Here is a 24806-nt window from a genome sequence, read left to right as displayed (position 1 = left end):
TCTCACTATGCTGATGAAACAAATTTGAATTAAACTGACTTTAGTTGCACAGGGCAAAATTATTTGTTCTAGGACATATTGCTTTCAAATATTAAACTAGAGCTCACTAATCATATTTAATTACCATCACAATGTTGCAGTTACATTGAAATTGCTTTCACAAAAGATGAAATACTCTTGGCTTGAATTCACAATTGATATTACAAACACAATTAGAAAAATGGATGATCTCAATAGGAAACAATAATGGAAATTGATTGGTGCAGCTGGCCGTAACTTTACCAGCAAACACAACACACACACACACACACACACACACACACACACACACACACCACAACTTCAAAGCTGACCATTTCTGTATAGCTGTAGTGATGCTGCTGCCTTCAAAGCAAGCTTAATCATAGTCGAAAGAAAATCAGGTGTAATTACTGGCCTGTCCTGCTCAGAGGTCTTACACAAACCCCACTGGACATTTTTGGGATGAACCGGAATGTTAGACGCGTGCCAGATTAATTCATCCCAAGACCCATTAACGAGTACTTGCTGTGCAATAGAAAAGAATCCATGCCAACAAATTGTGTCCAACCTGCTACAGTGTTTGGAATTTCATGTTCACACACACATTTATGCTTCAGGTATTCTGATGACAATCTTATCTGTAACCAGAAATGCCAAGTTTTGATAGAGAGACTGAGATAAGACACTAAATAGTTAATAGCTTAAAAAAAAAATATTTAAGCCTAAAAAGCTTCTCGGTTTCAACATACATTCCATTGTTCTAGTTGTAGGTCAGTTCAGAAGCCTAACTATTCACCAGACATAGAAAATCAGTGGCAGCATTGAATCCCTTTGTTTGCAGATTCATTTAGTATTCATCTGCAAACTAGTGCAAGTATCTCATAAGGGTACTTGCCATAAGTGTAAGGTCTTCCTTCACTCTTTCCATGACAATTAGAAGTGCAGGGAAAAAAATGTTTAATCATGTCAAGTCTTATTCTCCATATCATAATATCTGTTTCACACAATGAAGGTAATTGCAAAGAGACTTTGCTAGTCTATTATTGTAGAACAGTAAATGTTCTCTGTTTTTCTCAGTTTGGTGATAGTTTTGGCTGCGCACAGTACATGGCATTAGCATTAAGCTATGACATTATGTTTAAATTTAGCTTTACATGTATGTCTAGAAGGTGTGTGTATCTTGTTCAGTGTCATTGAAAAGATCACAAGTAAAATAAAACTTTGTGGCAAGCTGTATGGAGGAATTCCTTAGAGAAAGTTGTGTACTAGGTGGATGTGAACAAAGTGCTCTATACCTATTCATATAATGATAACAAAGGCAACAGGTAACAGGTATGTTCAACTGACTTTGCAAATTGCATACATGTCGTGCTTAAAACTGTCTCATTGTCATTCCTTTCATCTTCAACACCTCTCATACTTGATTTCACATTGGCATTAAGTTTTAACATCTTCGTTCAGCTCCTTCCTATGGACTCCATCCGGTAGTTCCACATTATAATTAAAAACAGACAAAAATAGTTTTGTTAAAAATCAGATGCACCATCCTGTGTATATTCCACATAAACACACTTTCAGTGTGATGTATACTGTTATTAACATACACATGTACAAATACAGGGGCCATAGTGTGGGATTTGGGGATTTAAAACAATAGATTGTCATAGTAAGATCAAAATATCACAAGATCATAACCATGATTTGTTGTGATAATTTTATTTTATTACTTGCAGTTTTCAGATGTTCTGGCTACCATTGTGTTGATTACATTGATGGCATTATTGTCACTGGTACCGTGAGGAAGCATCTACATCTACATTCATACTCCGCAAGCCACCATATGGTTTGTGGTAGAGGGTACCTTGTACCGCTACTAGCATTCCCATTCCACTTGAAAAATGGCGCAAGGGAAAATTGACTATCTATGCCTCTGTATTAACCCTAATTTCAAGTCATTCTGCAGTCAGCTGCAAATGCTAGTTCTCTAAATTTTCTCAATAGTGTTTCACAAAAAGATTTCCATTTGAGTTCATGTAGCATCTCCATAATACTTGGTATTTGATCGAACCTTCTGCTAACGAATCTAGCAGCATGCCTCAGTTTCTTACAGGTCTACCTTTAGCCTGACCTGGCGAGGAACCCAAACACTACAGCAGTACTTGAGAATGGGTTGCACCAGTGTTCTGTACATGATTTCCTTTATGGATAAGCTGCACTATCCTAAAATTCTCTCACTAAATATAAGTCAACCACTCGCTTTCCCTTCTATTGACCTTACATCCTTCATTTGTTATTGCTTTGCAACATATTACGCATAGATGACTGCTCAAAAAGTAAACCACAAATACTGTATTTGAACATTGCAGGATTGTTTTTCCTTTTTCTAAATTGAGAGCTAGCTGCCATTCATCACACCAGATAGAAATTCTGCCTAGATCATCCTGTATCCTCCTACACTTACAGCACGATGACACTTTCCTAAGCACTAAGCATCATCAGGAAACAGTCCCAGATTGATGTGCACCCTATCTGTAAGATCATTTATGTACAATGGTTGTACCAAAAGTAAGGTTCCCAATGAGCTACAGACTCAAGAGAAGGTGCTAGGCTAAATCCGACAACAGTGCCGTTTGCAGTGGTTTCCCCCCTCTCGAGCCCACCTGTCCGCAATTTGCTATGTCACTCAGTGTTGGCTTGGCAGCCGTCAGAAATGGAATTGTTGATCGCCGCTCCCGCCAAGTGCGAGGTTCGAGCAGTACTCCGGTTTCTCCACACAAGGAAGTTACCGCCTGTGGAGATTCGTTGGCAACTGACTGAGGTTTATGGTGAAGAGTGCATGTCCGTTCAGCATGTCCGCAAATGGTGCAAGGCTTTTGCTGGGGTCACACGGAAGTTCATGATGAAGAACGGAGTGGAAGACTGCCGGTTTCAGATGTGATTGTCCAGAAGATCAACAGTGAGCTGCTCACCGATCGGAGGGTCACTGTCCATGAACTTTTTGAAGACATTCCTGAAGTTTTCTTCGGCTTAATTGAAAGAACTGTAACAGAAACCTTGGGTTATCGCAAGGTGTGCGCTCGCTGAGTCCCCTGGATGCTGACTGACGGACACAAGGAGCAATGCCTTGACTGTGCTCACAAGTTTCTTCAACAATGTGAGGGGGGAGGCAACAAGGAGAAGTTGTTGGACTCTATCATCATGGGAGATGAAACGTGGATGTTTCATTACACCCCCAAAACAAAACAACAATCTCACCAGTGGGGTCACTCCAGTTCACCGCCACCAAAGAAATTCAAACAAACACAGTCGGCAGGAAAAGTTATGGCGACTGTGTTTTGGGATCGGAAGGGGGTACTCATTGATTTCATGCAGCCTGGGATGACAATAAACTCAGACGGATATTGTGAAACATTGACCAAACTCCGGTGAGCAATCCAGAATTACCAGAGAGGACGGCTGATGGAGGGAGTAGTGCTTCTTCATGACAACATTCGACCCCAGGTTGCTCATCAAACACGGGAGCTTCTGAAGAAATTTGGGTGGATTGTTATGCCCCATCCCCCTACGGCCCGGACTTAGCCCCCAACAATTATCACCTCTTCCCCGAGCTAAAGGAACACTTAGGTGGCAAACGCTTCAAGAGGGGTGATGAAGTCCGATCAGAGGTCACACGCTTCCTCAACGAGTTGGTGAGAGACATCTTCAACTCAGGAATATAAAAGCTGGAGCACAGTCTTCAAAAGTGTGTCAAAAAAATGGAGACTGTGTTGAAAAATAGACAAAATTGTAAGCTTTACAATGATGCATAAATTGATAACAATAAACAATATCTTCTATTTGTAAAAAAATATGGGAACCTTACTTTTGGTACAACCCTCATATATAGAGATCAAAAGAAGTTCTCACACACTTTGCTGGGTCATAATGAACACATGCCATCTAGGACAACACAATGGGTTCTATTACCTAAGGAGGCTTAGAGCCTCTAACACAGGGCCGGCCAAACGCTGCACAGTGTGCAGACGTGCGGAAGTGCTGCACATGTGCGCACGTGTGCGACAGCGAGCGACAGCGACATCTGTTATTAGACATGTGTCCTAAATGAACGGCGGCGGCTTCACTTCCCTGTTTATGTGGTACAAGCAAGAGCGCAACATACCCAGTCTCGTTTACTCCTGGTAACCGTAACCTTAACAGAGAAGTACTGAGAAATGGCAGGTGCTGTGAAGAAGCAAAGGACGGGAGATCTATGTTCTCAGTCATTTAAAAATGACTGGGAACTGCAATTCTTTTTTTGTAGCCGTTGGTGAAAACTCACAGTGTTTGCTATGCTGCCGAATAATAGGCGGCCAGCGTAAGTTTTCAATTGAAAGACACTACAATACATATCACAAAGACGAGTGTAGTGTACTCAAGAGTGATGAACAGCAAGCAAAATTAAATGTCCTTATGAAAATGGATGAGACACATCAACTCGATTATCATTTCTCATGACCAGTGATAAACGTGTTTGGATTTATTCCTTTCGTAATTAAAAATTATTGTTTACTAACTATGCATTAGTGCCTCATTCTGCTCCATGTTACATTATTATCAGGAAAGTTAGTCATTAAACCGATTGTTCCAATGTATACTTACATTTACGTGTTTTTTTTTTTTTTTAAATGTGTTAAGATCTACCCACAGCTGAAGTCGATAAAACGTAACATTCATCTAATTGTCGGTTATTATGCAGATTTCAGACGGAGCTGATGAAAGATGTAGCAATAATGGTATTGAAATAACAGGTAATCATCGAGAGGTCTGCGGTTATCATTCTGTTCAGAGGTCAGTGAGACAGAAATTATGTGGGTGTAACTGAGGGTACCGAGGATTAGTTATAGGAAACCTTGCATTAGTTTAATGTTATTTGAAATCATGAATAAGGTTCGTTGGAAGTCGCTAAGTGCTCTCTTTCTTAAATACTAGATCAAAAACATTACTCATATTTACGTGCCGTCAGTCAAGCTGCCTTAATAAAAACCCACGGTTGTTAACTGTATTACTTGTCTTACTGTGTTAAACTGTTAACATAAAAGTAGACGTCTCAGTGAGTAGACTGTGACAGTATTTTAAATGTTTAATACGCGAAATACCTTCCCATGGTTGGCTTGCAAGCTGTGGAAAGAGCACTAGAATGCCCCGGTACAGAGTATCCCAGCAAGTGGATAAAGCAACATCTGTGCGTAGAAACCTGCACTACATGAACGCTGACGGCTGCGGCATGCACGCTGTGACCCAGAAGTTGCACATGTGCAGGAGCACCGCACGCGTGCAGAATTTCTGGCCGGCCCTGCTCTAACATATCTGGGTACCTATTCCATATTTTTGTGCCTTTGTTACCAGTCTGCACTGGTAAGTGTGACAGTAAAAGAGTATTTCATACTCTAAATACTCACCTCAGCTTTGCCCACTTATATGCAAGGCAAGTGTAGTTCTGATCAATAATGTTTCACAAAATGTCATGGATACCATGCTGCCCCAGACAAAAGCCAACATTACAGAGAAGCCTATAGCATTAGCCTTAAAAACAGTTACTAGTACCCAAACTAACTATTCCCAAATAAAACAAGCGTTAGCAACTATAGTCTACACCATGAGAAATTTTATTTTTTCCTTTATGAAATAATATTACATTTGACAATCTTCTGAACTCCACGTCTAGCAACTAGTAGATGCTTGTAGCAGTAGACACCAACACGCTTGGATAACAAGTTGTCAGCTGATTCATTCCACTAAATCATTAAGAATTTGCACACTGGCCACCTGGAGCCCTGGGATTAAATTTCCCTTTGCTGCAGTGTGATGCACTATGACGACTTTGTTTCAAAAAAACTTCACATACTTATCCACCAAGCTTGATTAATGTATCTACATTCTAATGATCATTCTGTCTCGTTTCTTTATATGTTTGGATTGTTCTGCATGTGCAACAGTGACGTGGTTTATTCTAAATAAAATTTTCATGATACACCAGAATTAATATTTCGTACACGTGCCTCACTGAGTTATGAGCTATTCATTTTCAGTTTGGTAGGGTATCAACTAGTCCTGTGACAGTGGTGATCCCAACATGATACAGCCATTGCGAGTAAACCACAATATAGTGGAGTACTACATCCGTTTTGGCCACACAATCCAGTATTATGGCTTGCTCAAGTCAAGGCAAGTTTTTTTCTGCAACAGAGTAACAGCAGACTCCACAAAATTCACACTAGTTGTCAGCCAGTTGTACCATCATTACGTTTCAGAAGTACAAGAAATAATAACCATGCCTTCAGAGAATCATACCAGAGGCAAGTACTTGTGCAGGAAGATGTCAGGGAAGAAAGGCGTCTGGGTACCTCTGACATCTGCGCAGCAGTGTTGGTGCATATACCATACCAGATGCACTGTTGTGCACACCATGGAGCAGCTGGCTGCCAGCTCAAGTAAAGGCCATTATACAATCACAGACATAGGTATCACCAGACATTGTAGGAGACCTGTCAGGTAGAATCCAGGACATGATTGTGCCATCCACAAACAGTTCAACAGTGTTGGAATGCAGCAGCACATCAATGAATGAGATTGAAGCTCTGAGCAAACAAGTCATTGAGCTACTTTCTGACTGAAACACTACAAGACACTTTCAAAGTAGGTCCAGAAGTCACTCCTCTAAGAACTCTTCAGTAGTGGGCGGCATGAAATTTGTTGGTATCATTGAAAGGTCAGAGACCAGGCACAGAAACGCCATTCACCCTGAGCTTCCCCAAACAGCAACGGCAATCAGAAGTAGGTGCACCTGATCGACAGTCACCATCCCTGCACCTTTTCGTAACTGATAGGAAGACAGGATAGAAGTTTTCTGTGGACACGGGATCTGATTTATTTATTTTTCCATGGAATCTATTGTGTAGATATCGGCCGCAGACATTCTGCCTCTCTGCGGCTGATAACATGTCCGTAGTGACCTAGGCACACAGAACTAGATTTAGGATTACACCATGCCTTCACTTGGAACTTTACTGTAGCAGATATGACAGAACCCATAATCTGAGCTGACTTTCTAGCACATTATTGTCTACTGCTGGACATTGCCAATACATCTCGTCGACAGTACCACAGGCCTGTTGGAGCAATCCCCAGGTATCACGTGACCCCCAGGTGCTCAGATAAAGTTAAGTCACAGCATTGTGCACCACATTAACACCAATGCAGGCCCACAACTTCATGTAAGCCAAGACACCTAGCTCCAGATCTTTACGCTACTGCCAAAACAAATTTCAATGCAGTGTTGAAGGAAGGCAATCATACGCTCCTCCAGTAGCCCTGGTCATTGCCTTTGTACTTGGTGCCAATAGAAAGTGGCACATGGCACCCATGCGGAGATTTCCACATCCCGTAACACTAGAACAATATCAGATCACTATCCTGTGCCAGTATTAAGAGACTACAATTACACATTACGTGGTGCAACTGTATTTAGTGTGCTAAGGTGTACACACAATTCCTGTGGCTGAAGAGGACATACCGAAGACGGCTATTAGTACACAGTTTGGCCTTTTTGAGAGACAGTTTATGACATTCAGTTTACGAAATGCTGCGTAGACTTAGCAGAGGTTTATAGAATCAGTGCTACAAGGTTGTGTCAATTACTGCCAAGTATGTTTTTGGGCAACCAGAAATCACCGTTTTAGGCCATCTGATCTCATCAGCAGGATTGTTATCACTGCAGGAAAAATAGAAGCAATATTGAAGATTCCATGGCTGGAAACACCAAAAGAATTATGCCGCTTTCTGGGAATCCTCTGTATTTGCCAGTGCCCTGTACCCTATTCACCAGAGGTTCAAGAACCTCTAACTGCACCATTGTCTGGCCCTAAAGTTAAGGGGAAAATTCCAGTACTGTGGACAGGTGCTATGAGCATTGCTTTTGAGATAGCCAAGCAAAGTATAGTGAGTGCAGCACTCCTTGCACATCCCACATTACAGGCACCTCTTGCACTGGTGGTGGACAAAAGTGAAACCACGATTGACACAGCATTACAACAACACAGAGATGATGTGTGGCAGCCACTGACATTTTACTTGGAGAAGCTCTCTCTGTCACAACAAAAACAGTGTGTATACTATCACAAACAACTTGGGGTTTACGAATCTATTAAATACTTTCGTATGTTGTAGGAGGAGAGTGAGTTTGCAGTTTACACAGATTGCAGACCACTCATCTACGCCTTCATACAGAACAATGATAAATTCTCATCATGACAGTACAATCAACTGGAATTTATTGTTCATTTTTGCCCCGATGTATGCCACATATCAAGAACTGACAACATAGTAGTTGACTGCCTATCCTGTGTAAACACTATAATGGATGCAGTGGATTTTACTCAGCTTGCCAAAGCACAAGAGTAGTACCAGGAGCTACAGGATCTGCTTAAACACACTTCCTCCAACCTTCGGCTGAAACTGATTGACGTTCCTGCCGTGAAGTTTCAAGTGGCATATCTTGTTCATTTATATCTTCCTCAGTCCATAAACATGCTTCCAAGAGCCTGAAATTCTTATGTCATTCTGGTGTTACATCAACAGTGAAACTGACTGTTAAACATTTTATGTGGCCCAGTGTGCAGAAAGTTTTTAGAACCTGGACTCGTGCATGGGTTCAATGTCAGCAAAACAAAGTATTTTGCCATGTACTTGCATCTGTGTGATATTTCCCATACACAGTTGCAAGATTTGCACATGTACAAATTGATGTTGTAGGACCATTAGCGCCCTCAAAAGGCCAATGAAATCTGTTAAAAGCAATCAACTGCTTTATGAACTGGTTGGAAGCCATACAACTAAACAATATTTCAGCAAAAACATTAGCCACTGTCTTTAACTAGATTACAAGCTGTCACCCAGTAAGTAAATGGAATGATTGAATGCTGGCACTGGTCATTAAAAGCTGCATTAATGTGTCATAAGTCAAATTGGACAACAGCCTTACCATTGGTCTTGCTCAGTCTACATAATGCTTGCAAACTTGATGTGGAATCCTCAATGCCTGAGCTAATTTATGGAGAGGTACTACAGCTTCCTGGCAAATTCATTGATCCCTGCGCGGTCTCGATGAAGGGCACAAATCAAATCCAGCATCGAGGCATGGAACATCATAAACGTTTGTGCACTGCAAATCACAGATTTGCACACATGTGATGTTACACAGGGATAGAACGAAACCGACACTGACACCTCATGCCATTGGCAGATGTGAAGAAAAAAAATAGACATTTCAGTTAACAGCAAACCCAGTACTGTCTCCATCAACTGGGTAAGCCATCCTTTCTGTTGCCAGAATTGCAACAAAAAGCATGCACAACGCAACCAGCCACAATCTGCACCTCTAGTACAGCAACCTCCACTGGAAGCAGAAGATCAACTACAGTGCCGAACGCATTCTAGACCACGCGCACACTTCCTGGTGCGATTCGTGGGGGACATTCCACTCTCCCCGAGGGCTTGATGTAATAACAGATGTCAACAACCTCCAATAACAAGTCAACAGCTGACTTATTGGGTTAAGCTGTCAAAAACGTTTGTATGCTGGCTACCAGTAGCTCTATGATTAAATTTCTCTTTGCTGCAGTGCGACACTCTGACACTTTTGTTCTGAAAAAACTTCTTGCAGCTACTGATCAAGCTTGACTGATATAACTACCTTGTGACAATCATTCTGTCTTGTTTCATTGTGTGTCTGCATTGTTCTGCGACAGTGACCTAAATAAAATGTTGTTCATGATACACCAGAAATAATATTTTGTATCTGTATCTGGCTGAGTTACGAGCACTTCATATTCAGTTGGGAAGGCTGTCAACTAATCTTGCGACATGCTTTTTGAAATCATGTTATATCTTAAACAAAAGATAGTGGCTTAAAAATGTTCATTTATTTAATGTTTGGACATCTTTATAACACCATGCATGTAAAATCGTTTGGATATTAAGTAAATATCATTTTTGTTCTGTTGTGAAGTATTTAAGAAAACATTTCAAAAGAAATTCCACTTACTTGCAGATCATAATCTGCTTTTAGCCTAATTCAGACCATGGTTTTAACTGCCTGAAAAATGTCACTCAGACTGCAGTGTTGTGTGACTTTTCTGAGGAACTGCAACTGCAACAACAACTACAAACTTGAGTATAGATTAACAAGTCAAGAAGCCCATGCTGAAGCACTATTGCCCCTATCAAGATTACTGTTTTAAAATGGGAAGGGCATGTGATTACAGGATGACTCCAGCGTGTAGCTCAGTCTCACAGGATTCTCCATCACATCACCTATAGTTGCTCATGCAACAGCAGAAGACTCTCTGGACCGTATCTCTGATGATGCAACATGGCTTGTTACTGTGAATGGCGTGACCAGCCTTGGTATACACTTATCAAATAACTTCCCCCACAGCTACAGAGCTACTGAATATCTTCACTATTGTGGAGACTGCAAGAAACATTGTTTCTCACAATGGTCCTAAGTTCACTGGATCCATATTCACAACCTTTTACCAGAAGAATGACTTAGAACACATTATCATCCCACCTTCTCAGTTGCCTTGGAACAGAGAACCTGAAAGGTATGTCAGAACTTTAAAAAAGCAAAAGAATAGTCCTAGGCAACACCGACACTGAAGATGCTCTCACAACATTGCTAGGCATAGACAGGTCCAATCTCTTCCACAGCCACTATCCACCAGAGCTGCTGTGTGGCTTTCGGCACCAGATCTTGCTAGCACAATAAGTGAAAATTAAAAGATAAGTGATTGTACATATTCTTAACCAGTTGTGCTTTATATACAAATGAAAAAGTAGCTGTATCATGAGGATATGATCTCCATTTCAGAAAAAAATTATTATAATAATTTCTGTGTATTATGCAGCCTGATGTAAGCATTTGAATTTGAAGCTAGTTAGGCAGCTTGTGTTTCAGATTGATTGCTTTTTTTTGTCTTTTAAAGCAAAGTGGATTCAATTCCGAATCTTACAATCTCGAAATATCTCGGATGATGACTGGGAATTGAACTGGAGATCACCATGTCTGATGCCAATGACAATAGCCAGTAGACAATTGAGATGGTCTCTATTTTAGATGCTTACGAAATTACTGTAGTGTGAATGTTAAGTAAGTCTGTACACTATTTATTGGTGGGGATTTTGTCATGTTGAGTGGTCCTTTATAGAAATTGTTTACATTCAGTTTTGTTGTTTCAACCACATTTATATTAAGCTGTAAACACAGTTTCTTGTAGCTGACCCGTATATTAGTGATCATTGTAAAAAATAATTTTAATATGATGCTCCCCTTGGTTTGGAGTTTTCTGTATTTGATTTTGTTTTGTATAAGTTCATTTTGAATGTTAGTCATTTTCTGTCTTTCAAGACCAATCGCTGTATTAAGACAAATTTTTTATTTTACAGTTTACCCAGCAATTGACACGTCTGATGATGAAGATAATACTTTCAAATCGAGAGGAAAACGAAACATGGATGAATCATGGTCTCCTAGGGCAAGATTAGGCCCATTGCTTCCAAAGACAGATAGGCCTTTGAGAGAAGGGACAAAGAAACAGTGTGTTGAAAAAGTTCTTGAGGCCGCAGCTGCCAAGCGGGCAGTTGTACCAGTGAGTGAAATTGTACGCTTGCAAGTATAATTCTGAAACTTATACATCCCCTAGAATATTCTGTTTAAAATAAGACTATTATTGTTATTGTTATTTGATTACTTTCTCAGACTTTTTAGAAGTCTGGTTAAGAATGGAGTGACGCGGACCTTTATCAAGCGTCACTTCCTTTTTGCTGTACGGTACATGTTATATTGCATTTAGGAACTTTCGGGTAATTGAACATGTATCAATAATTACGGATTTCTGTAATTGTATATATATGTTTGGATGTAGCTGTATTGCATTGATGTATTGGTGGATATTGTGTGGTATGACTCCTGTAGTTGATAGTATAATTGGTATGATGTCAACTTTATCCTGGTGCCACATGTCTTTGACTTCCTCAGCCAGTTGGATGTATTTTTCAATTTTTTCTCCTGTTTTCTTTTGTATATTTGTTGTATTGGGTATGGATATTTCGATTAATTGTGTTAATTTCTTCTTTTTATTGGTGAGTATGATGTCAGGTTTGTTATGTGGCGTTGTTTTATCTGTTATAATGGTTCTGTTCCAGTATAATTTGTATTCATCATTCTCCAGTACATTTTGTGGTGCATACTTGTATGTAGGAACGTGTTGTTTTATAAGTTTATGTTGTAAGGCAAGCTGTTGATGTATTATTTTTGCGACATTGTCATGTCTTCTGGGGTATTCTGTATTTGCTAGTATTGTACATCCGCTTGTGATGTGATCTACTGTTTCTATTTGTTGTTTACAAAGTCTGCATTTATCTGTTGTGGTATTGGGATCTTTAATAATATACTTGCTGTAATACCTGGTGTTTATTGTTTGATCCTGTATTGCAATCATGAATCCTTCTGTCTCACTGTATATATTGCCTTTTCTTAGCCATGTGTTGGATGCGTCTTGATCGATGTGTGGCTGTGTTAGATGATACGGGTGCTTGCCATGTAGTGTTTTCTTTTTCCAATTTACTTTCTTCGTATTTGTTGATGTTATGTGATCTAAAGGGTTGTAGAAGTGGTTATGAAGTTGCAGTGGTGTAGCCGATGTATTTATATGAGTGATTGCCTTGTGTATTTTGCTAGTTTCTGCTCGTTCTAGAAAGAATTTTCTTAAATTGTCTACCTGTCCATAGTGTAGGTTTTTTATGTCGATAAATCCCCTTCCTCCTTCCTTTCTGCTTAATGTGAATCTTTCTGTTGCTGAATGTATGTGATGTATTCTATATTTGTGGCATTGTGATCGTGTAAGTGTATTGAGTGCTTCTAGGTCTGTGTTACTCCATTTCACTACTCCAAATGAGTAGGTCAATATTGGTATGGCATAAGTATTTATAGCTTGGGTCTTGTTTCTTGCTGTCAATTCTGTTTTCAGTATTTTTGTTAGTCTTTGTCTATATTTTTCTTTTAGTTCTTCTTTAATATTTGTATTATCTATTCCTATTTTTTGTCTGTATCCTAGATATTTATAGATATCTGTTTTTTCCATCGCTTCTATGCAGTCGCTGTGGTTAACCAATATGTAATCTTCTTGTTTAGTGTGTTTTCCCTTGACTATGCTATTTTTCTTACATTTGTCTGTTCCAAACGCCATACTTATATCATTGCTGAATACTTCTGTTATCTTTAGTAATTGGTTGAGTTGTTGATTTGTTGCTGCCAGTAGTTTTAGATCATCCATGTATAGCAAATGTGTGATTTTGTGTGGGTATGTTCCAGTAATATTGTATCCATAATTTGTATTATTTAGCATGTTGGATAGTGGGTTCAGAGCAAGGCAGAACCAGAAAGGACTTAATGAGTCTCCTTGGTATATTCCACGCTTAATCTGTATTGGCTGTGATGTGATATTATCTGAATTTGTTTGGATATTAAGTGTGGTTTTCCAGTTTTTCATTACTATGTTTAGGAACTGTATCAATTTAGGATCTACTTTGTATATTTCCAATATTTGTAGTAACCATGAGTGGGGTACACTATCAAAAGCTTTTTGGTAATCAATGTATGCGTAGTGTAGAGACCTTTGTTTAGTTTTAGCTTGATATGTCACCTCTGCATCTATTATCAGTTGCTCTTTACATCCTCGTGCTCCTTTGCAGCAGCCTTTTTGTTCTTCATTTATAATTTTGTTCTGTGTTGTATGTGTCATTAATTTCTGTGTAATGACTGAAGTTAATATTTTGTAGATTGTTGGTAGGCATGTTATGGGGCGATATTTAGCTGGGTTTGCTGTGTCTGCTTGATCTTTAGGTTTCAGATAAGTTATTCCATGTGTAAGTGTATCAGGGAATATGTATGGGTCTGCAATGTAACTGTTAAATAATTTAGTTAGATGTGAATGTGTTGAGGTGAACTTCTTTAGCCAGAAATTTGCTATTTTATCATTTCCAGGGGCTTTCCAATTGTGCGTAGAATTAATTGCTCGGGTGACTTCATGTTGCAAAATTATCACTTCAGGCATTTGTGGTATCATCTTGTATGTATCTGTTTCTGCTTGTATCCACCGTGCATGCCTGTTATGTTGTACCGGGTTTGACCATATGCTGCTCCAGAAGTGTTCCATGTCTCTTATGTTTGGTGGATTGTCTATTTTAATGTGTGTGTTATCTATTGTCTGGTAAAATTTCTTTTGGTTTGTGTTGAATGTTTGGTTTTGTTTCCTTCTATTTTCACTTTTTTTGTATCTTCTAAGTCGTTTCGCCAAAGCTTGTAATTTTTGCTTCTTTTCATCTAATTGCTCTATTGCTTCTTGTTGTGAGATTTTACCTAACCTTTTTCGTTTTTTGTCTGATATTTCATTTCTTATAAATTGTGTTAACTGTCCGATGTCTTTTCTCAGTTTTTCTATTCTGATCTGTAGCCTGTGTTGCCATGCTGGTTTTGTGGGTTTCTTCTGTGTGTTGGTTGGTTCTGATATCTGCCTAGTGTGTATATTTAGTGTAGTGAGTGCTCCTACATAAACCAGTAGTTGTAACTCTTCCATAGTTGTGTATTCATTTATTTTGTTGTGTATGATTGTGTTGATAGTTTTTATTGTTGTTTCGACTTGTGGGCTATTTGGTGGTCTATGCAAGAATGGTCTAATGTCTGTATTTGTGTCTTTGTATTCTATATATGTCAACTGAAATTTTTCTTCTATATCTAACATGTGTGTCACTTCGTGTTCTATTTGTGCTTGTGCTGGTGGCTGTCTTAAAATTTCATTTTCCTCTGATTGTTTAATTGATGCGTGTTGTTCTTTGTTTGTTTGCTCTGGGATGTTTGAGTCCATTACTGTATTTTCTTCTTCTTCTAATTGCACATTATTTTGTTCCAGTATTTGTTGTACTTGTTGTTTGATGTTTTCTAATTCTGACTGGGGTATCCTGTTATTTTTTATTATTACACGAATCTGATCAGCTAGACGTTGTTCTGTTAAAAATTTTAATTCTGGGTATCTGGTAATAAATGTTGTGTATACTTGTGATCTGTATCCAGTTGTGTTGGTTCCTAGGTTTGTTGCTTGGTAATAACAGAACATGAGGTGTCGATTAACTTCATCTGACCATCTCATCCTCTGTCTTTGTTTTCCTTCTAGGGTGGTTGCAGGAAGCATATCCTGCAAAACACCTCTATTTGGATTTAAATCATTTTCCAGTTGGCTAGCAGTGTCATTACCATTGTGGGCGGGCATAGGGTTCAAGCGCCGTCCCCGACCATGACGGCGCTTGTCCGAGGCTTCTTTAGTTCTGTCCTGAACCAAGTAATCACACTAAAAGGGGGGTTAGCCCTATTAGTGGTTTGTTCTTTTCGTCGCCTTTTACGACTGGCAGAACATACCGGAGGCCTATTCTTTTCCCGGGCCTCCACGGGATTTATTGTTATTATTATTATTATTATTATTATTATTATTATTTTATTTGTTATTTATACTTGGTCCATGCTGTGGAAATTTTTTAGTGTTCCAACCACTTCTTATTCACTTTTTGATAACTTTCCACAGTGCAAAATTTTAAATGAAAGTGTCAGATACATGGACAGGGGTTGGTCAAAGGGAAAACTGAAACAAAATCTGCACTTGCAGAAAGTATGTAAAGTTAAAGTTACTTAATGGGGGGAAAGGAATGCCACCGCCCCCCCCCCCCCCCCCCACACACACACACACACAAACTCTCTCTCTTCAGTTTCTAGTTGATGGTGAAGGCCTACATTTCTCTGCTTCAGTTAATGTAGATGTAAAACAAGCAAACTAATGGAAAGATTAGACCAAATGACAATCACAAGAGCAAGCAAATGATGATATTTCAGTCCGTTAAGGATTTCAACAGAGATGACGAGCTTCATGATGGGTGCAGTGGGACATGTGTGTGCTATTTGAGGGATGAATTCCAAGATTATATGGTCCTTATGTGTGATCCTGAGCAATACTGTATTTAAGGAAGAAATAAGGGGATCATTCAGTTTCTGGTGTCTTTAAAAAGTGTCCATTCTGAAACAGAATATCATGTTGGACTGTAAGAATTGCCAGTGATATAACAATTTTATGTCACAGGATTAGAATAACACCTTGAAAGAAATTTATTCAGCCAGTTTTGATTCCTGTCAGCATTGTCATACCACCACTATGATATTGGGATGTTCATTTTTAGAATGAGTCTTTCCAAATTTTTCATGCTCTCCATATGTGAACACATTGGTTCTCAGGAATGGGAATAAATTGTAACTCATCAGAGAAGGAAATTTCTCCACTGAAATGTCTCCATTTGGTGCATTACCCACATTCCCATCATTATTCAATGTTCCACTATGTGACATCTTTGGATACTGTGTGTTGAGCTGTTAATGGGGGACACACCACTGGCACATATGCAGAGATGCCAATGTCAGAGATGGGTGTGGACAGTTTTCATTGATATAGTGTGTCCTGCAACTGTTTTCAGGATTTTTCTGCAGTGGAGCTTGTAATGAAATTTTGCTGCTCATCTTGTGGTTGCATTCTCAGTCATTGAGAGATGAATGAACTCAAAGATTTTCTGTCTCTATGACATCTAGTTTCATTTGGCAAAGATAGTTTAAACACTTAGAGAGTAATAACTCTTAATAGTTGTTCATTAATATACACTGTACGATCAAAAGTATCTGGACACCTATTAGTGGACATCAATATGAGGTACGTCCACCCTTCACCTTTATGACAGCTTGAACTCATGATGGGGACACATTAAGTGAGGTGTTTGAATGTCTGGGGAGGAAAGGCAGCCTATTCTTCCACAAGAGCTGAAACCAGAGAAGGTAGTGATGTTGGAAGCTCTGTGGTCTGGAGAAAAGTCAGTGTTATAATAATTCCAAATGTCTTCAGTTGGAGTTAGGTTGGGATTCTGGACAGTCCAGTCCATTTCAAGAATGTTGTTGTTCATAATACATTGCCTCACAAATGGTGCTTTATGATAGGGTAAATTGTCAGTTTGGATTCCGTAAAAATGTTGGAACACGCGAGGCTATACTGACCCTATGACTTATCTTAGAAGATAGATTAAGGAAAGACAAACCTATGCTTCTAGCATTTGTGGACTTAGAGAAAGCTTTTGACAACATTGACTGGAACACTCTCTTTCAAATTCTGAAGGTGGCAAGGGTCAAATACAGGTAGTGAAAGGCTGTTTACAATTTGTACAGAAACCAGATGATAATTACAAGAGTCGAGGGCAGGAAAGGGAAGCGGTGGTTGGGAAGGGAGTGAGACAGGGTTGTGGCCTACCCTGATGTTACCCAATCTGTATATTGAGCAAGCAATACAGGGAACAAAAGAGAAATTTTAAGTAGGGATTAAAATCTGTGGAGAAGAAATAAAAACTTTGAGGTTTGCCGATGACATTGTAATTTTGTTAGAGACAGCAAAGGACCTGGAAGAGCAGTTGAACGGTATGGACGGTGTCTTCAAAGGATGATATAAGATGAACATCAACAAAAGCAAAACAAGGATAATGGAATGTAATCGAATTAAATCAGGTGATGCAGAGGGAATTAAATTAGGAAATGAGACACTTAAAGTAGTAGATGAGTTTTTCTATTTGGTGAGCAAAATAACTGATGATGGCCAAAGTAGAGCGGATATAAAATGTAGACTGACAATGGCAAGGAAAGTATTTCTGAAGAAGAAAAATTTGTTAAGATTGGGTAAAGATTTAAGTATCAGGAAGTTTTTTCTGAAAGTATTTGTATGGAGTGTAGCCATGTATGGAAATGAAACATGGACAATAAATAGTGTAGACGAAAATAGAGACTTTTGAAATGTGGTGCTACAGGAGAATGCTGAAGATTAGATGGGTAGATCACATAACTAATGAGGAGGTCCTGAATAGAATTGGGGAGAATCGGAATTTGTGGCACAACCTGACTAAAAGAAGGTACCGGTTGGTAGGACACATTGTGAGGCATTAAGGGATCACCAATTTAGTATTGGAGGAAAGCAAGGAGGGTAAAAATCATAGAGGGAGACAAAGAGATGAATACACTAAGCAGATTCCGAAGGATGTAAGTTTGAGTAGTTACTCGGAGATGAAGCAGCTCACACAGGATAGAGTAGTGTGGAAGGCTGCATCAAACCAGTCTATGGACTGAAGACAACAACAACAAATTATCAGACTGATGTACAGTCATCACCTCTGAGCTGTTACTCTAATATATGCAGTACATAATGCTGTAAAATGTGTTCACATCCTTAGCATTTTCTTAAGTGCAATAAGGAGACCATACCCTAACCACAAGAAACACCCCCATACCGTAACATTACCTCCTCTGTACTTCACTGTTGGCACTATACATGATGGCAGATAACGATCTCCAAGCATCTGCCAAACCCAAAGCCTTCCATCAGGTTACCTCAGGATATAATGCGATTCATTGCTCCAAATCCCTTGTTTCCAGTCATTCACTGTCCAGTGACATTGCTCTTTACACCACCTGAAGCATCACTAAGCATTGATTACAGAAATGTGTGGCTTATTAGGAGCTGCTCAATCATTGTACCCCATTCTTTTCATCTCCCTGTGCACAGTCATTGTGCTAGCTGGATTGGTGGCAGCCCTTTGAAACTCATGAGTAATTATTTCTGCTGATTGCATGCAACTTTTATCAACCATCCTCCACAGTGCCGGATGGTTCTTTCATGTTTCCATTTCAGACTCACAACACTAACAGTCAACTTGGTGGGCAGATTTAGAATGGTTGAAATATCCTCCATGTGTTTGTTATTCAGGTGGCATTCAATGACTAGTCCATGTTCAAAGTCACTGAGCTTCCTCACTGATCCGTTTTGCTGTTACTGCTTCTCTACTGACAACACAGTACTGTCCGCCTCCTTTTATGCTGGCGGGTCCACTTTTCATGGTATCTAGTGGTCAATTATGCATTAGGGATACTTTTGATAATATAGTGTATTAAATCAGAGAATACTTTCTGCTGAACTTTGTAGTATTTTCGTTTTACTAGTGATTATCTACTACAGATGGGGTACTATTTTACAATCACAGACATTACTACTCTGTAAAGAGAACACTAATTCAAAATAATTGAAGAGTGTGTTGCAAAAAAAAAAAAAAAAAAAAAAAAATTAATAAACAAATAAATAAATAAAAATAAAAATATAGAAATAATGAATATCATTAGACCTGTAAGCCTTTATTGTTAATATTGTAACTATTCTTAAGGGATGATTTCTGCTCCATAGCCTCCGAAGAGACCATACAATAAGAAAAAAGTGAAGTACAGTGCTGCGTTAGCTCAGCAGCCAACGAGTACAGTGTCAGCATTGGGGATGTTCCCATCCGCAAGGAATGGTGATATTCAAAAATGTAGGTGTAATTTTTTCTTCTAAGAAACTGTTCATAACATTTATACTGTTGTGTTGGTATCATACTTTCACACCCGCCTTCCTATCATCTTACCACAACTGTCTTTCACCACATCTGCCTCTGCCGCTCCCCCCCCCCCCCCCCCCCACCAATTGTTTATTTCTGTTCCAGTGTTTCTCCATCCCCTGTCATCCCATCCTCTGATCGTCTGTCCCCCACTACCACCACCAATACTGCATTTGTTCCCCACTCTTCATAACTCAGAGATAGAAACGAGAGAGAGAGAGAGAGAGAGAGAGAGAGAGAGAGAGAGAGAGAGAGAGGAGTAGATAAAGTCTCATTCCACATACTTTACATACAAAAAAACTGGTCTGTGTGGAATATATATGAGGCCTTGGGGAAATACTTTGTAATATACTAGTGGTGACTTTCCTGTGTGGAATATTTCAAAATCTGTTTTTTTGTTTTTCACTTATTTTGTCCTACATAGTTTTTTGTGTGCGAACAAGATTTTGCTGATTTGTATCTTCGACAACAAGGTCATTAGAGTTTTAATGAACCTATGACTTTGATATTGTACTTTTCCCCTTGAGTTAAGTTAGGTGGTTGTTTTTAAAAATATGTGATTAAAATTTTTATCAAAACAGTTACTTGTCATTTTTTATGAAAATATGACACATACAGTTGTGCGTAATGAGATATTGAAATTAATTTTCATAAAAATTCTCTATGATTTTCTCACATGATTAGTGAGTGACACATTCTACATGCAATACATTTCAACAACATTTTTAGCACAGTGAATGTCAGTGTGTTTCAGTTTATTGTCCACTACTAAATGCTGCATGGCTGTCTTTCATGAGAACTAGAGGTCTGTCTGAGCACAACTGCATTATTGTGTAGTTTGAAACTTTTTTCTGGTTAAAACAAAGCAAAAATGGCAATTGTATTTAGTTTCTTAAGCATTCTAATGTGAAAGGAAAACAATAATGTGTAAAGAGAAACATTGTATAAATATATTTTCAGTTTAATTTGTGAGTAAATGAAATCCTTCGATAGCATTGTTACAGAAAAGAGTCAATCCCTTCACTTCTTTGTTAAAACAAAACAGAGGGACGTAGTGGTTAAGGCTCACATTCAAGAAAATCTGGTCCTGAAGATTTAGCTTTTCTGTTGTTTCACAAAATGAGCTAAGGTGAATGCCAGGACACTGTGATTTCTTCCATCATCGATGCCCTACCTGAAATTGCACACATCTCTAATGACTGTGTTGCAGACATTAAAACCTGATCCTCTTTTCTTTCTTTTATAGAAACAAGACAAAGGCCATTAAAGCATATGAGTAGATTTCTAATGCCCATAAAGTAGTAATATGTTGAAATTAATGATCCTTAAATGGCCTATACTTGACTGAACTTCAGAACAGATCCAGACAGTCCACAGTGAAATATGAACAACTGCCTGAAATATTTCATGTATTTTAAACATTTTATTTGTCTGTTACTAGTAAAGAAAGAACTTTGTTCTCACTTTATTGGAACAAAAGTACTCAAATCCATGATTACATTGGAATCTTTTATGATAGAGAAACATTTCCTTAATTTACCAGAATATGTACTATCCAGTGACATCCGCCAGTGGCATTATGTATTTTTTTTTTCTTGTTTTAGATCGAAAGCCGAAAAAAGGAATGGCAACAGTAAAGCAACGCCTTGGAAAAATTTTAAAAATACATAGATTAAAATTTTGATGATAAGTTCCTTCAGTGATTGCATGTGTGTGTGTGGCAAGGAGCTTACAAACTCACTCAAGGTTCAAATGGTCATCTGTTCTCTTGTGCGACTGGATGCGTGCAGAAAGTTAGAAAATACTTTGTTATGGTTTATTACTGTGACTTCAAAAATCAGTGTTCACCATACACCAAAATATATTTGGTTGGGTGATGAATGAGAGTGATAGTTATTATTTATACTTTATAATTTAACTGACTGTACACTTTCTTTCATTCTTTCGCCCCCCCCCCCCCCTCCCCCCTGTGATGTCTTTTTTTTTTCTTCTTCCAAGCATCATGTATGTGTACATGTATGTATATATATATTTACAGTGTCCTATCATGTTCTGACTTTTTTATTTATTTACTTTGTATAAAATTATGTGTACTACGTTACTACGTCTGTTGTCCTGTTTTATATATGTTTTTGTCTATGATTCTCACATGGCTATGGAATGGCTTGGCAACTGTCAAATTTTATGCTAGTCCTCCAGTTGCTTGAAATGATTAATAAACCATTTCTGAGTGGCTTCAATTTGAACACAAATAACCTTCAGATGGACTAACTTTGTACATACCTTAAAATGCATTTATAATCAATATTAGCAGTATAAGAATGTACAGATCAAAAAGCAACAGCTTTTAAACAATATATTGAGTGAGGTGGTGAAGTGGGTAGCACACTGGACAGTTCAAATCCACATCTGGCCATCCAGATTTTGGTTTTGGTCAATTACCAAAATTGCTCCTGGCAAGCGACAGTTGCCTTGATAGGAAATGGCCGATCTCCTTCCCCATCCTTGATGCATTTCGAGCATGTGCTCCGTCTCTAATGACTGTTAAATCCAAATATTTTCCCTTCCTTCCTTCTGTACTTTACATGACTACATTCCTAACCATAAAATTAGTGCCTAACATAAAGATATGTTGCACACATACAGCACTGTGATTGTAAGCATAACTGATTATGGTGTGGACAGCAACTGCTTATATGATCCAGAGTCTGTGACTGTGCCGGACATTAGAGAGTCGCAAAGGAGTGATCACTTCTACATGTGTCATCAGAAAGCATGATAATGTAAAAATATCAAATTGAGATGAAAGCAGTAGTTACAGATGCTATGTATCAGATGACTTGCATTCCATACTAATACAGTGATTTCATGTAGCATATAATAGCAAATAGGTGTTTCTGACTAGAAGACATTATTTGATAAAAGTTAAACATGGGAAAGAAAGACTAAAGTGCTTGTAGGAGAAAGTCATTTGATACTTGTGTTTCCTTCATGAGACACTCACAAATTACCCTATTTTGGCTCTCTTCCGTCTTCCTCATTTTTCAGACACCAAACCATATAAACAGTTACTGCTTGTGCCACAATTACATATGTTTCTCCTGCTGCAATGTATGTGTGTATTTTATCAGTATGTTTGGCTGTACTGCATGCCTTTGGGATTGTTTGTTACAATCTGTTGCTTTTTTAGTCTATATACTCTTGTAGTGTTTTAATTAAAACAGATTATGAGTGATCAATAAATCATTTCAAGTAACTTGAGCTGTTCTATCAGTACCATATTGTGTCATATCATTTCAAATATTATTATTATTATTATTATTATTATTTTTTTTTTTTTTTTTTTTTTTTTTTTTTTTGTGAGCATAGCTTTGTATCGCACTTTCATTTCTTTTTACTTCCTCAAAACTTCTTTCTCCAAGTTCTTGTGCTTTAAACAGTTGCATTACTATGTAAATTCAAATGTTTACTTCATTATGGGCTTGTAATGTGTAATCATACAGCATCTGAACTGAAAACAGAGCTTGAAATTTCAGTTCCATATGTAGTTTTAATGCAGTGATGTTCAACTTCAGTTTTCTGTTTTTGACAAGTTTCTCAGAAATTTTATAATGGTAATTGACATTTGATCAGTATTGGTTGTGAATTGTCTCTAGTGGAAAATTGAAATTGTGTTAAGAGTTGTTTTAATTGCATAGTTTCAAACTGGTTGCAGTAGTAATGATAGGAGACAAAGATGCAGATGTAACCGTGTTGACATTGCTTTAGATGAAATGTAATGCACTAGTAGTGCAGTCTCATTTGTGTAACTACCAAAGCTTTTTCCATGTATATACAGCCAAGATTGCTACACACACACACACACACACACACACACACACACACACACAAGAAGAAAGTAATGATACAAGACTGTTGCAAATTCCTAAGTACTGATCTCACTTCATTGCTCACCAGAGATTAAATTTTCTAAATTCTCTTATATTTAAAGTTCTTTTCACAGAAAAGTGCATAAAAAATATTTTAAATTTCCTCTAGTAGTAAAATAAAGTTACGGTAATTAAAATGTGTTTGTTATTTTTACTGCCTTGAGAATTTGTACTATGTCACATTTTCAAATGATCTTTTCAACAACTTTCTATCTTTACTATTTCAAGTAATTTTCCCCTTCTGATAAGCCAAGAATAGCTTCTAAAACTGAATGAACCTGAAGGAACTTAAATTATTCAGGAGAGACACGACTAATTTATAAATATATCATATTAATTTAGCATATTTCAGCAGATTACATTATCATAACTTTTATTAATAGATGTTTCGTGACTTTGCACTCCCACAATCTGCCATTGGAGGGGAAGGTGATTAAAGTTTGGCCACATAGACTGTAATTTAAATGTATCTTCTCGAATGTGGAATGTTTTGTTTCCATTTGTACATAATATATGTGTGTGTATATATATATAACCACTGCTTAGATGTCAAATGTTTTTCTTAGGGTCAGTGCTAATGGAATCTCTGGGCTACACAAACTGGAATTATTTCTTTCAGGAAAAGAAAATGAATCGTGTATGGAAGTGATTTATATATATAGCAGCCAGATATTGCACTAGGAGTCCATCTGTCTGTCCTATCAGTGTTGTTGTTTTTGGCCTAGTGTTTGAAAGAACAACCATGACTGAATAAATACATTATTGGCACCTTAACAAAATAAAAATGAAGTTAAATCTGGATTAATTTATTTGTTTTACATTACAAAAATCAGCCAATAGAAACACTTACATCATTCTTATTGTTGACAGCCCCACATTTTCCTGAGAAAATGTTGTGGTGGGAGCCCAAAGAAGTAGTATTTAAAATATATTGCAAACCACATATAGCTTAATTGTGATTACAAGATTAGCCTTCCTGCTATCACAGTTTTCTGATGTCCAGAAAAAAAGTAGTTATTGCAATTATCTGCATTTATTGTGACAGTTTTTATTTAAAACTCCTTAAACTGTTCATTACGTATTAATCATCTTATTTGTGCCGCCATAGAAATGGTCCTTTAATGTCACATCACTTACTCAATTTTAAAATATAAATGCAGACATGGCTTGATGATAGAGGTCACTAAATCACGATCGTTCTTACACAAAGGGTAACCAGTTGGAGCCTAAAAGCTAGAACCAACTTGATAACTGGAATTTAGATCG

General features: G+C 38.1%; 1 protein-coding gene across 3 annotated transcripts in view; it reads left to right on the top strand.

Annotated features, from left to right (window-relative positions):
• Positions 1–24339, top strand: part of LOC126248709 (lysine-specific demethylase phf2-like) — a 174158-nt gene extending 149819 nt beyond the window's left edge. Inside the window, exons 15-17 of one of the 3 annotated variants that reach the window (XM_049950004.1) lie at positions 11506–11720; positions 19422–19545; positions 24107–24339. In XM_049950004.1, coding sequence (XP_049805961.1) covers positions 11506–11720; positions 19422–19545; positions 24107–24189 — 422 coding nt within the window. In that variant the 3' untranslated portion in view covers positions 24190–24339. Of the gene's footprint in view, positions 1–11505; positions 11721–19421; positions 19546–21215; positions 21498–24106 lie in introns of those variants that run through there. The other 2 variants (XM_049950006.1, XM_049950003.1) reach the window with 2 other exon arrangements.
• The last annotated feature ends 467 nt before the right edge of the window (positions 24340–24806 follow it).

The sequence above is a fragment of the Schistocerca nitens genome, chromosome 3 (assembly GCF_023898315.1).
Source record: "Schistocerca nitens isolate TAMUIC-IGC-003100 chromosome 3, iqSchNite1.1, whole genome shotgun sequence".
Taxonomy (NCBI): domain Eukaryota; kingdom Metazoa; phylum Arthropoda; class Insecta; order Orthoptera; family Acrididae; genus Schistocerca; species Schistocerca nitens.
The sequence above is the reverse complement of the archived record's forward strand: the minus strand, read 5'-3'. Positions and strand labels throughout refer to the sequence as shown.